This window comes from Lepus europaeus, chromosome X (assembly GCF_033115175.1).
Source record: "Lepus europaeus isolate LE1 chromosome X, mLepTim1.pri, whole genome shotgun sequence".
Classification (NCBI taxonomy): Eukaryota; Metazoa; Chordata; class Mammalia; order Lagomorpha; family Leporidae; genus Lepus; species Lepus europaeus.
The window spans coordinates 84,726,853-84,740,201 of record NC_084850.1 but is presented as its reverse complement, the minus strand read 5'-3'; the positions used below and the strand labels follow the sequence as shown (position 1 = coordinate 84,740,201).

Here is a 13,349-nt window from a genome sequence, read left to right as displayed (position 1 = left end):
GCCTGAATCTTCTGTCTTGTGGCTTCAGAAACAGCTTAAAATGATTTTATTTACAAGCAAGTTATGTAAGAGAATGTTTTATACTATAGCCACAATTCTGTCAAAAATAAGTAAAAGTTAATTAAGATATTAAAATTATTAGAGATAATTTACTAGTAAAAGCTTCTAACTCTTCTTGTTGTTCATTTTTTTTTCCTTTTTTCTTCTTTGTTTGGATTGCAGCATTCTGCTCTTCTGATGATGCGCTGTGACCCTGCAGTAGCGCAAAGGCTGCGCAGCGTTAATGCGCATTGCGTGCGAATGAGCCCCTGTGAACGGTTGACTAGATGAGTAATCTGATTGACTGGCTCCCTGAGTCCTATTCTGTAGCCGTTTTGGATAAAATTGGGTTTTAACATACCTCGAGTCCAACTAATCTCATTAAACAAATATTCTCTGTGGGCCTGTCTAGTAGATTAATGGATCTGGTTGGCCGTTTGCTGCGTCTAGGGGTGTTCTATGTAGCGCAGCAGTTCGCAGCGATTGCGCAGTGCGATGCTGTTAGGTTGCGCAAGCGATGTTTGCGCTCGCATTACAGGGACCTCAACCTAGGTGCAGTCCTGTCATGTGAGGTTTCAGCTTCAGTCCTCCTTGGCAGACAGGGCATCGTGACGACGTAATTGACAAGCCTGCCTTTAGAATACCCCACTCGGCAGAAAAACGGTTTTCTCTCAGTAGCACAGATGTTAGGGAGGAACATTTCGCTGAGAGCAGCATTTCCCAAAATGTGTTTCATAGTATTTTAAGAAATTCTCGATGAAAGAAGAGTTCCATGGTCAACTAAATTCAGGGAATCCTATAAATACTATTAGAGGCTTATGGAAGACCCGTAGCAGAGAAACCTGTTTGCTGATCTAATTTCCTAATTTATTTGATCATGAAATCCTTTTTTGCCTTGTGATACCTCTGGTAATACCTGGTAGAACACACTTTAGGAAATGGTGAAAGTAGGAAACTTGGGGCTTGAGTGGTGCCCCCTAGCGATCACTTGAAAGACATACTAGCCCTTAGGTGTTTATCATTGATCATTGTTTGGCAGAACTGAACATGGTGGTTTGCACTTGGGTTCTGGTGGCGCAGGCGCAGGAGCAGCCAGCTGTGGCAGCGCATTAGTTTTGGCGCAAGCGAGCCTATGCTGCAGGGTCACTTTTGACTGGTCAGAGAAGGAATAATGATATCACCTTCTTTCCCCCTCCCCAATCTTTTTTTTTTCCCCTTTACAAATTTTCCCCTTTCCCTTTACCTTCTTCCCCTCCCATCTTCTTTCATTAACCCCTCCTAAGGCATGTTATTTGAAAGCAATTGAGACGCAACCGAACTTCGCAGTAGCTTGGAGTAATCTTGGCTGTGTTTTCAATGCACAAGGGGAGATTTGGCTTGCAATTCATCACTTTGAAAAAGTGAGTAATCAGACTGATCATTAGTGTTTTTGAAATGCTTATAATATGTTTAGAGTGTTTTTACTAGAACTAAATAGTAGGTCTTTCTATAACCAGTCACATACTGCCTTTGTTTCTCTGACATTGTGGTATTTGTTGGGTAGTATGTGGTATGGCAGGCTCCAGTTTAACTTTGAGAATGTACCTTGGTAATTAAAAGTTTTTGTTTGTTATTTAAAGAATTTTTAAAAAATTTATTGATTTGAAAGCCCGAGAGGCATACAGAGATCTTCCATCTGCTGGCTCACTCCCTGAATGGTTATAACGGTTGAAGCCAGGAGCCTGGAACTCCACTCAGGTGTCTTACATGGGTGGCAGGGGCACCAAGCACTTGGGCCGTCTTCCTCTGCTTTTCACAGATCCATGAGTAGGGAGCAGGATCTAAAGTGGAGCAACTGGGACTCTCAAACTGGCACTCATGGGATACTTGCTTCACAAAAAGTGACTTAAAGCTGCTATGCCACAATGCTGGTCCCAGGTGTTTTTTCTTTTTTTTTTTTCTTTTTCTTTTTGACAGGCAGAGTGGACAGTGAGAGAGAGACAGAGGAGACAGAGAGTAAGGTCTCCCTTTTGCCGTTGGTTCACCCTCCGATGGCCGCCGCGGTAGCGCGCTGCGGCCGGCACACCGTGCTGTTCCGATGGCAGGAGCCAGGTGCTTATCCTGGTCTCCCATGGGGTGCAGGGCCCAAGGACTTGGGCCATCCTCCACTGCACTCCCGGGCCACAGCAGAGAGCTGGCCTGGAAGAGGGGCAACCGGGACAGGATCGGTGCCCCGACCGGGACTAGAACCTGGTGTGCCGGCACCGCAAGGCGGAGGATTAGCCTAGTGAGCCGCGGCGCCGGCTATTTTTTGTTTTTTAAAGATTTATTTATTTATTTGAAAGTCAGAGTTACACAGAGAGAGAAGGAGAGGCAGAGAGAGAGAGAGAGGTCCTCCATCCGCTGGTTCACTCCCCAATAGGCTGCAATGGCTGGAGCTGCATGGATCCAAAGCCAGGAGCTTCTCCACGTGGGTGTGGGGACCCAGGGACTCGGGCCATCTTCTGTTGCTTTCCCAGGCCATAGCAGAGAGCTGGATCAGAAGTAGAGCAGCTGGGACTAGAACCGGCAGCCATATGGGATGCCGACACTGCAGGGGGAAGCTTTACCTGCTATGCCACAGCGCCGGCTCCCCCAGGTGTCTTTCAAGTGGGCAGCTTTACCTTAAAAGAAGTCCTTGGGCCCCTGTACCCACATGGGACACCTGGAAGAAGCTCCTGGCTCCTGGCTTGGGATCAGCTCGGCTCCTGTTGTTGGGGTCATTTGCAGAGTGAACCAGCGGATGGAAGACCTTTCTCTCTCTCTGGCGCTACCTCTCTCTGTAACTTTTATCTTTGAAATAAATAATTCTTTTCAAAAGGGGAGTTTCTAAATTAAAAAGCTGATTCTGTCTCTGGAGCAGAAAATGTAAAATTTGCCTGGACTATTTTGTCATACCAGAAAGCAAGGAAGCTGTAATATGTTACTTTGATTGTATCAGAAGAATTCAGGAAGCAGCTTGATGAGGTTCCCACTGGCTAAGGATGGGACTTGAGCATCACTAGGAATGAGAACTAAAATACATTAAAGCTTATCAGATATGTTTAGGTCCATGAATTCATAATCACACTAAAAATATTGTTCACCTTTGGAGAATGATAAGTAACAACTCATAAAAACTGGTTAGAAAAAGAATAATGAATATTTTGAGAAAGCTCCATACTGTTTACTACAATGGCTGTACCAGTTTACATTCCTATCATTAGTATACAGGGGTTTCCTTTAATCTATATTTCACCAGTGCTTACAGTTGTCCTTTTGATAACAGCTATTCTAACAGGTATGAGGTCATTTGTGTCTCTATGATTATTAAGATAAACATTTACTTTTGAAGGATTTATTTATTTACTTTGAAAGAGTTACAGAGATAGAGACTGGGGAGAGGGAGAGAGATCTTCCATCCACTGCTTTACTTCCTAAATGGCTGCAATGGGGCTGGCCAGGCTGAAGTCAGGAGCTTAGAATCTGGGTCTCTCACGTGAATGGTAGGAGCCCAGGTACTCCGGCCATCTTCTGCTGCCTTCCCAGGCACATTAGCATAGAGCTGGATTGGAAGTGGAGCAGCTAGGACTCGAACCTGTGCCCATATGGAATGCTGGTGTTACAGCAGTGGGTTAACCCGCTGTGCTACAACACTGGCCCCAATGATCTTTTCTGAGAAATGTCTGTTCAGATGCTTTGCCCAGTTTTTTTTTTTAATTAATTTATTTGAAAGTCAGAGGTAAAGAGACTAGAAGAGGCAGAGAGACAGAGAGATCAATCTTCCATCCACTGGTTCATTCCCCAAATGGCCACAGCAGCCAAGGCTGGGCCAGGCTGAAGCCAAGAGTTGGGAGATTCTTGCTGATCTCCCACGTGGATGCAGGGGCTCAAAGACTTTGGTCATATTTTGCTGCTTTCCCAGGCACATTAGCAGGGAGCTGGATTGGAAGTGGAGCAGCCAGGATTGGAATTGGTATAACAGGTGGCAGCTTAAAGAAGGTTTGATTTGGGGCCGGCGCTGTGGCATAGTAGGTAAAGCTGCCGCTTGCAGTGCTGGCATCCCATATGGGCGCCAGTTCGAGTCCTGGCTGCTCCACTTCTGATCCAGCTCTCTGCTGTGGCCTGGGAAAGCAGTAGAAGGGGACCCAAGGGCCCCTGCGCCTGGGTGAGAGACCCGGAAGAAGCTCCTGGCTCCCGGCTTCAGATCAACACAGCTCTGGCCGTTGCAGCCAGTTGAGGAGTGAACCAGCGGATGGAAGACCTCTCTCTCTCTCTGCCTCTGCCTCTCTGTGTAACTCTGACTAAAGGATTTATTTATTTGAAAGGCAGAGTTTGAGGGGGGAGGGAAGAGGGAGATATGGATCTTCTATCTGCTGGTTCACTCCCCAAATGTGTGCAGTGGCCAGACTAAAACCAGTGGGCCAGGCTAAAACTAGAGGTGCCAGGAACTTCATCTGGGTCTCTGACGTGGATGATAGGGCCCCAAGTACTTGACCATCATCTGCTGCCTTCCTAGGCACGTTAGCAGAAAGCTGGGTCAGAGGTGGAGCTGGTGGGACTCCAACTAGCACTCAGATATGGGATATTGGCATCATAAGTGATAAGTTAACCCACTGAGCCACAGTGCCAGCCCCTCAAAAGCATTCTTGTCCCTGAGGTACATGTTGAAATATTTTCAAGTGGAATGATATGTTTTAGAATTGTGTCAAATGATCTGGGAAGAGGGGAGTAGCAGATTGGAATATATATTAAATGTGATTGAATATGATTTATGAATTGTTGAAGATACGGGCTTGAGAGGTTACAATGTTTCTTTTGCTTTTGTATGTTTGAAAATTTCTGACTCAATAAAATTGAAGCAGACTCAAATTTTTAATTTTTCCCTTCAGGACCCATTTTCTTCATGAGAACATGAGTCTTGTTAAGTTATTTTGATAACACTGAGGTTTGTAAATAATGAGAAGGTACTAAATATTCAGGCTTTAAAAATAAGGTTTACTTATACTAGAAAGTTAATTGGAGGTCTAAAATGACCTTAGAATAAAATTATAAGTTAATCTAGCAGAGTCTTAACTTCTCTAAGTAATTGTTCTGTACTTTTTAGGCTGTCACCCTTGATCCAAATTTTCTGGATGCATATATCAATTTAGGAAATGTCTTGAAAGAGGCACGTATTTTTGACAGGTGAGAGAGTATTCTACTTGATAAATTCTCGAGTCTTCATTATTTTGAAATTATGACAATGATGGCTGAAACATTTTTTTCTAGTATGTTTTTCCATGCTTGTGATGTCTGCTGTGTTACCTTTTATTTATAGATATCAGTGCCTGAGTTTTCATTGTTGGCTCTCATAGCCATCGCTCATCTCATTGAGAGTTCAATTGAAATTCCCTTGATTGTTAAACTATTGAAATGCTGATCTCTTAGACTAAGTTATTCCTTTTTTAAAAAAAAAGATTGATTTATTTACTTAAGAATTACAGAGAGAGAGGGAGAGACAGAGATCTTCCATCTGCTGGTTCACTCCCCAGATGACTGCAACAGCTATAGCTGGACTAGGCCGAAGCCAGGAACTTTATATCTGAGTCTCCTACATTGGTGCAGGAGCCCAGACTTGGGCCATCTTCTACTGCTTTCCCAGGCCATTAGCTGAGAGCTGGATTGGAAGTGGAGTAGCCAGGACTCAAACCAGTACCAATAAAGGATGGCAGACTTCTCAGGTGGTGGCTTTACCTGCTATGCCACAATGCTTGCCTCTAAATTATTCCTTTGATCTGATTCAGAAAGCTACATAAATCCTGACCTTTTGTTGTCAAAGGATAGCCTGTTTTTTACATGGGAATAGATAACATATCTTAGTGTAAGACTACCTTTTATGAAGATGGGATTTTGGTTTGAGGTATAGTATAGAATAGATTAATTATAATTAATTATATGTTTTGGTATAGTATAGCCTGAATTAATTGTAACAAAGCATTGATTAAAGATTAGTTGCATTTTGTGTGTGTGTGTGTGTGTGTTTTTTATTTTTGTTTTTACAGAGCTGTGGCTGCTTATCTTCGCGCCCTAAGCTTGAGTCCAAATCATGCAGTGGTGCACGGCAACCTGGCTTGTGTGTACTATGAGCAAGGCCTGATAGATCTGGCAATAGATACCTACAGGCGAGCTATTGAACTGCAACCACATTTCCCTGATGCTTATTGCAACCTAGCCAATGCTCTCAAAGAGAAGGGCAGTGTAAGGATTTTTACTCAGTCTATTTCTTTGTTATCTGGTAGGATTAAGAAAGTTTTTTTGTACATATTGTAATCGAGTACTGATATGTTATTGATCTGCTTTGGAGTTTTGGTTGATGGGAAGAATATTGGAAAATACCCATTTGCTGGAGTATTATCAGCTGTTAGGCTTTACTAGGCAATTGTAAAAATTGCTAAAACAATATATCAGTGGTAGCTGTATGATTCTTCTGCATAGTGTTTGAATAGTTTGTTTTGTTTTCTAGGTTGCTGAAGCAGAGGATTGTTATAATACCGCACTCCGTCTGTGTCCCACCCATGCTGACTCTCTGAATAATCTAGCGAATATCAAACGAGAACAGGGAAACATTGAAGAGGCAGTTCGCTTGTATCGTAAAGCATTAGAAGTATGTTGAGGGTGCTGTGGCTGGGTGTTTAGTCTGTGTGATAGTAGAGGGAAAGCAGTGAAGTTTACCATGTCTTTTACTACTTTTCATAAAAGTAGAAGTGGTTGAATCATTTAAAAGGGTGTTACTTGTTGAACTACACATTGAGTATCAAAAGTATGATGTGAAGTCCTGTGTGACATTCAAAAAAAGAAAATCCCTGTGTTCAGAATTCATTATTTTATGGATAGATAAGATCTCTACCCCCCCAGTAGTAGAATGGTAAGTCACAGTTCAAGAGAAGTTACCAATAAATAAATAAGTTCAGTGCCTAATGGCTGTTGGTAGGTGGGGTAGGGGCTTGGAACAGAGAGTTTGATGGTGCTTGAGTGGTCAGCATAAACTCAGAGGAGAGGTCTACTGCATTATGTTGGAAACAAAGGGAGATACAAAATAGAGCAAGAAGCGGAATTTGAGCTACTAGGCCTTGAATGAGTAGACCTAGATAGAGAAAGCAAAGAGGAGTTTAGTGGTATAAAAGTATTTGAGCAATATTATTAAGATTGTGGTGAATTATTACTGCTGTTTTAGCAGGGTTTTTTTTGTTTAACATAAAACTTAATTATGATTTTGACTCACTTATAGGTCTTCCCAGAGTTTGCTGCTGCCCATTCAAATTTAGCAAGTGTATTGCAGCAGCAGGGAAAATTGCAGGAAGCTCTGATGCATTATAAGGAGGCTATTCGGTAAGAAACTCTCAACTTTTTCTTAAAAATTACACTTTTTAAAAATGGCCTTTGGCAAGTATAAAATGGCTTTTAATAACAATAAGATAACATTACAAAGGGTTAAAGGTTTTTGTGCTAGAAAAATAAATCCTTTGTCTTCTCCTTTAGAATCAGTCCTACTTTTGCTGATGCCTATTCTAATATGGGAAATACATTGAAGGAGATGCAGGATGTTCAGGGAGCCTTGCAGTGTTATACTCGTGCTATCCAGATTAACCCAGCGTTTGCAGATGCTCATAGCAATCTGGCTTCCATTCACAAGGTACTGCTGTTTACTATGCTGCGTGCATCTTAGCACCTATTAATTTTAGTAGGTCTTAATTTTAAGGAATTTTTTTTTTACCTTGCCATTTTTTAATTTCCAGGATTCAGGGAATATTCCAGAAGCAATAGCTTCTTACCGTACAGCTCTGAAACTTAAGCCTGATTTTCCTGATGCTTATTGTAACTTGGCTCATTGCCTACAGGTAAAGAAAAAAAGGCCAATAATTGGCTTTCAGTATATAATCACTTCTTCATTGTTATTTGTCATAACAATCCAAGCCTGCCTGGAGGTAGTTCTTTTGTTTTTAAATTTTACTTGAGAGGCACCAAGAGAGTACTCCTCACTCTACTGGTTGTTCATTCCAGAAGAGAGAGCACTTACAAGCATTCCCATCCACTAGTTCACTCCTCCAAGTGTCCAAAATGGCTGGTGCTGGAGTGAGAAACTCAATCCATGTCTCCCATGTGGATGTTGGGAACCCACTTACTTGAGCAATAACCTGCTGCTTCATGGGACCTGCATTCATGGGGATCTAGAATTAGCTGGGGCTGGGCATCGAGCAGGCATCTTTAGTAGGCCAAGTGTCCGTACCAGAGACAGTATTTTTTTTAAAAGATTTATTTTTTATTTGAAAGGCGAAGTTACAGAGAGGCAGAGAGAGAGAGAGAATCTTCCATCTGACATCCCTTTAGGCCAGAGAGGTAAAATATTAAGTCTTTGTGGTGGAGTTTTCTGAATAATTTTGCTTTGCTTCCTCTAGATTGTCTGTGATTGGACAGACTATGATGAGCGCATGAAGAAGTTGGTCAGTATTGTAGCTGACCAGTTGGAGAAGAACAGGTTGCCCTCCGTGCATCCTCATCATAGTATGCTGTATCCTCTTTCTCATGGCTTCAGGAAGGCCATCGCTGAGAGGCATGGGAACCTTTGTTTGGATAAGGTATGATTCTTTTGTTTCAACCTCTTTTGTTGTAAACTAAAACATAGGTATAGAAAGCTTTGCGGACAAATGTATGGTGTAATGAATTACCAAGTGAACACTATTCAAGTTGAGAACAACACTTTGTCAGCCACTCCAGAAGCCCCTTCCATCATGTCTTGTCTTGAGCAGAACTGTTTCCATTCCATGTAGAATCTTCTTTTGAAATTGTTTATTTTTATCTACTTGAAAGGTGGGGGACAGAGAGAGAGCGGGAGAGGAAGACAGAGATGGGTACATATTGATCTTCCATTTGCTAGTTCACTCCTCAAATGCCTCCAACAGCCAGGAACCTGGAACTCCATTTGGGTCTCCCATTTGGGTAGCAGGGGCTGAAGCTCATGAGCCCTTACCTGCTGCCATAAGCGGAGTAGCCAGGATGCAGATCTGGCACCCCTAGATGGGGCGTGGGCATCCTAAGCAGAGGTTGAACCCACTGTGCCTCAATGCCCTCCATTTAAGGTAGAATCCTTAACAACAAACTGAAGGTGACAACCATAATGCTTCGTAAAGTATCTGCTGTTTTTTACTCACCTTTGAGGATTATAGCACTTTGTGATCAAAGGTTGAAATTTACTCCTGAAAAACTCGTGTGCTAGATGTTACTTTTTTCTTGTAAATGCTTCCCTACAGAATTTTCTAAAATGCTGCAGGCTTTGGCATATTCTGTCCATAGTGCTTCATTTGTGCAAGTTTGAGATATGCTCAGTCTGTTTCATAGGTCTCAGGAACAGGTCATAGTATGAAGCATGTCACATAACACTGCTGAGTTTGCATTGAACTGGCCATATGGAAATGAAGTGTCACGGGCAAACCTTGCTGAACAGATGGGAGGTGCAGCTTTGCTGTGTTTAGTCACTTTTCTTAGATGAAAATTCTTGGGTAGACCCAGCTTTACTAACAAGCATTTGCTTCTTCTGGTAGATTAATGTCCTTCATAAACCACCATATGAACATCCAAAAGACTTGAAGCTCAGTGATGGTCGACTGCGTGTAGGATATGTGAGTTCTGACTTTGGGAATCATCCTACTTCTCACCTGATGCAGTCCATTCCAGGCATGCACAATCCTGATAAATTTGAGGTAAGACTAATGTTTCTGTAGAATCACTGTTGGTTAAAAACAGCATAAAACTCCACAGTGGTGGGTGTATTGTCATCATTAGGTGCTAAAACCAGTGTCTTTGGAAAGATTTGAGCCCAGGTTGTTAAATATACACTGTGGTACCCTTCAGGTATTCTGTTATGCCCTGAGTCCAGATGATGGCACGAACTTCCGAGTGAAGGTGATGGCAGAAGCCAATCATTTCATTGATCTTTCTCAGGTAGGTGAAACTTATACTTTCAGCTTTTTTATTTTGAGCAAACTTGAGTACAACTGTGGACATACAGTTTGTATTTTTAAGAATAATTTTTATGTATTTGAAAGGAAGAGACAGAGGCAGACAGAGATCTCCCATCCACTGGTTCACTCCCCAAATGCCCACAAGGTCCAGAACTGGGTCAGGCTGAATACAGGAGCCCAGAACTCAAACAGATCTCCTGCATGGGTAGCAGGGGTTGAACTACTTCAGTCATTCCCTGCTGCCTTCCAGGGTGTGCATTAGCTGAAGTTCTGAGTGAAGCTGGGACCTGAACCCGGGCACTACGATATGGGATACAGGCATCCCAAGCAGCATCTTAACCACTAAGCCAAATGCCTGCCCTTATAATTTGCATTTTTTTTTGACAGAGTGGATAGTGAGAGAGAGAGACAGAGAGAAAGATCTTCCTCTTTGCTGTTGGTTCACCCTCCAATGGCCGCTGCGGCCGGCGCATCGCACTGATCCGAAGCCAGGAGCCAGGCGCTTCTCCTGGTCTCCCATGCGGGTGCAGGGCCCAAGCACTTGGGCCATCCTCCACTGCACTCCCGGGCCATAGCAGAGAGCTGGACTGGAAGAGGGGCAACCGGGATAGAATCCAGTGCCCCAACCGGGACTAGAACCCGGTGTGCCGGCGCCGCAAGGCAGAGGATTAGCCTGTTAAGCCACGGCGCCGGCCTATAATTTGCATTTTTAAAAATACTTTATTTATTTAAAAAGGCAGAGTTAGAGACAAGAGACAGAGGAGAGAGAGAGAGAGAGAGATCGATCGATTGATCGATCGATCGATCTTCATCTGCTAGTTCATTCCCTAGATGGCTGCAACAGCTAGAGTTGGCCAGGTTGAGACCAGGAGCTTCACCTGGGTCTCCCATGCAGGTGCAGGGCCCCAAGCACTTGGGCCATCCTCTGCTGCTTTCCCAGATGCATTAGCAGGGAGCTGAATTGGGAGTGGAGCATCTGGGACTCAATCAGTGTGCCCTTATGGATTGCTGGAGTTGCAGGCAGCAGCTTTGTCCACTATGCCACAACGCTGGCCTGGACTTTGCATTTTTGATGCTTAAGTATTCAATACTAGTACATGTGGACAGTTGCTTCAGTATTGTTTCTGGGGCTGACTTTGTGGTGCAGTAGGTTAAGCCTTGCCTACGACAAGCAATGGAAGTTGTCCTGAGTGCTTGGGGCCCTGCCACCCACATGAGAGAACTTAGTGGAGTCCCAGGCTTCTGTCTTCAACGTGACCCAGCTCTGACTATTTGGGGAGTGAATCAGTGATAGAAGATCTCTTGCTCTCTCTGTCTCTCCCACTTTTTGCAGCTCTGCCTTTCAAATAAATCTAAAAAAAGATCTTATTTCCTTGGTTATTTACTTGGTTATTGATTATAAAATCAATCATCACTTTTGCTAAGGTTGCAAATGAAACAGACGTGCTATATTTGAACATGGAAATACAGCTTCTCTAAGGTTTGAGCCAGCACTTTTGACAGTAGATACTTAATAAATATTAACTGAGAGAATTCAAAAATGGTGGCTTAGGAGAATAATAAGTAGTTCCTCTTAGTGTCTCTGTATCCATGAGCTTTTGCCTTTGCATATCTTTATTCCTACACTTGTTCTGTTGTTTTCTCTAGGTAAGTTTTGTGGTAGATTAAGATTGAAACCCTTGGGAATTGCTGACTATGTATACTGGTGTTCTTAAACTATGTTTTTAAAGATTGATTGATTTCAAAAGCAGAGTTACAGAGAGGCTGAGAGAGAACGGTCTTTGATCAGCTGGTTCACTCCCCAAATGTCCACAACAACAGGAGCTGGGCCGATCAGGAGCCAGGAGCTTCTTCCGGGTCTCCCACGTGGGTGCAGGGGCCTAAGGACTTGGGCCAACTTCTACTGCTTTCCCAGGCCATAGCAGAGAGCTGGAAGTGGAGCAGCTGGGACTCAAACTGGCACCCATATGGGATGCCAGCACCACAGGTGGCGGCTGTAACCACTATGCCACAGTGCTGGCCCCTATCCTGGTGTTTTTTTATAGACTCTATTGGCCACTTTTGTAATTAATAGAGATAATATGTGGCACATAGAGTTGTCTTAGTGGGGGATTGATTTCAGGACTCCCTGAGGATATCAATCTGGGAATGTTCAAATCCCTTACATAAAATGGTATGATATTTGCATATAACCTAAGCATATACTCCTGTATACTTTACATCATCTCTGGGTTATGTATAATACCTAATACAATGAGAATGCTACGTAAGTAGTTGTTATACTGTATTGTTTAGGAATGATGACATGAAAAACATCTGTACATGTTATCGTTGATCTCTGATTGATTGAATATGTGGAATGCATAGATAATGGAAAACTACATAGTGAGTGTATAAAATTATATGTTCATACAGTACATGTATGTATGCTCATGTGTATGTAAATACACATGCATGCACACATGTACATATATAAATTTATTTTTGTATAAATCATTGAATTCCTAGCGGAAGAGTTGTGAGACTCTTGTCATTTAATAACTAGTGTGCACCAGTATCTTTTACAAGAACTTCAGAAAAATGCCTGGCCATTTTTGATGTATGGTTGAACTTATGTGACCAAGAAGAAAACCACTCTCTGTCTCTGAGACCTTCACTCGCTAACTGCTTGTTGACTGAAATCTAAACTCTTTCAACATGGCTTTCACAACCTTACTAAGTTGTCACAACTTTGCTAGTATTTTTTTAAAGATTGATTGATTTATTTGAAAGAGTTACAGAGAGAAAGGAAGAGAAAATCTTCCATATGCTGGTTCACTCCCCAAATGACTGGGGCTGGGCCAAGCTGAAGCCAGGAGCCTGGAGCTTTATCTGGGTCTCCTGTGTGGGTGCAAGGGCCCAAGCACTTGGTCTATTTTCTGTTTCCTAGACTCATTAGCAGAGAGTTGGGTCAGAAGTGGAACAGGGTCAGCACTGTGGCATAATAGGTAGAGCCTCCACCTGCAGTGTGGTCATCCCATATGGGCACCGGTTCTAATCTCGGCTGCTCCACTTCCGATCCAGCTCTTTGCTATGGCCTGGGAAAGCAGCAGAAGGGGGCCCAAGTCCTTGTGCCCCTATACCCATGTGGGAGACCCAGAAGAGACTCCTGGATCCTGGCTTTAGATGGGCCCAGCTCCGGCCATTGTGGCCATTTGAGGAGTGAACCAGCAGATGGAAGATTTCTTGCTCTCTCCTGTCTCTACCTCTGCCTCTCTGTAACTCTGCCTTTCAAATAAATTAATTTTAAAAAGTAGAACAGCTGGCACACAC

General features: G+C 43.1%; 1 protein-coding gene across 2 annotated transcripts in view; it reads left to right on the top strand.

The window, feature by feature from the left end:
* Nucleotides 1-13,349, top strand: part of OGT (O-linked N-acetylglucosamine (GlcNAc) transferase) — a 42,672-nt gene that overhangs the window by 13,712 nt on the left and 15,611 nt on the right. For both annotated transcript variants that reach the window (XM_062183695.1, XM_062183694.1), the window contains exons 5-14: nucleotides 1,323-1,439; nucleotides 5,144-5,223; nucleotides 6,081-6,276; nucleotides 6,542-6,682; nucleotides 7,307-7,407; nucleotides 7,558-7,711; nucleotides 7,815-7,916; nucleotides 8,475-8,654; nucleotides 9,618-9,776; nucleotides 9,928-10,017. In XM_062183695.1, coding sequence (XP_062039679.1) covers nucleotides 1,323-1,439; nucleotides 5,144-5,223; nucleotides 6,081-6,276; nucleotides 6,542-6,682; nucleotides 7,307-7,407; nucleotides 7,558-7,711; nucleotides 7,815-7,916; nucleotides 8,475-8,654; nucleotides 9,618-9,776; nucleotides 9,928-10,017 — 1,320 coding nt within the window. The remainder of the gene's footprint in view (nucleotides 1-1,322; nucleotides 1,440-5,143; nucleotides 5,224-6,080; nucleotides 6,277-6,541; nucleotides 6,683-7,306; nucleotides 7,408-7,557; nucleotides 7,712-7,814; nucleotides 7,917-8,474; nucleotides 8,655-9,617; nucleotides 9,777-9,927; nucleotides 10,018-13,349) is intronic.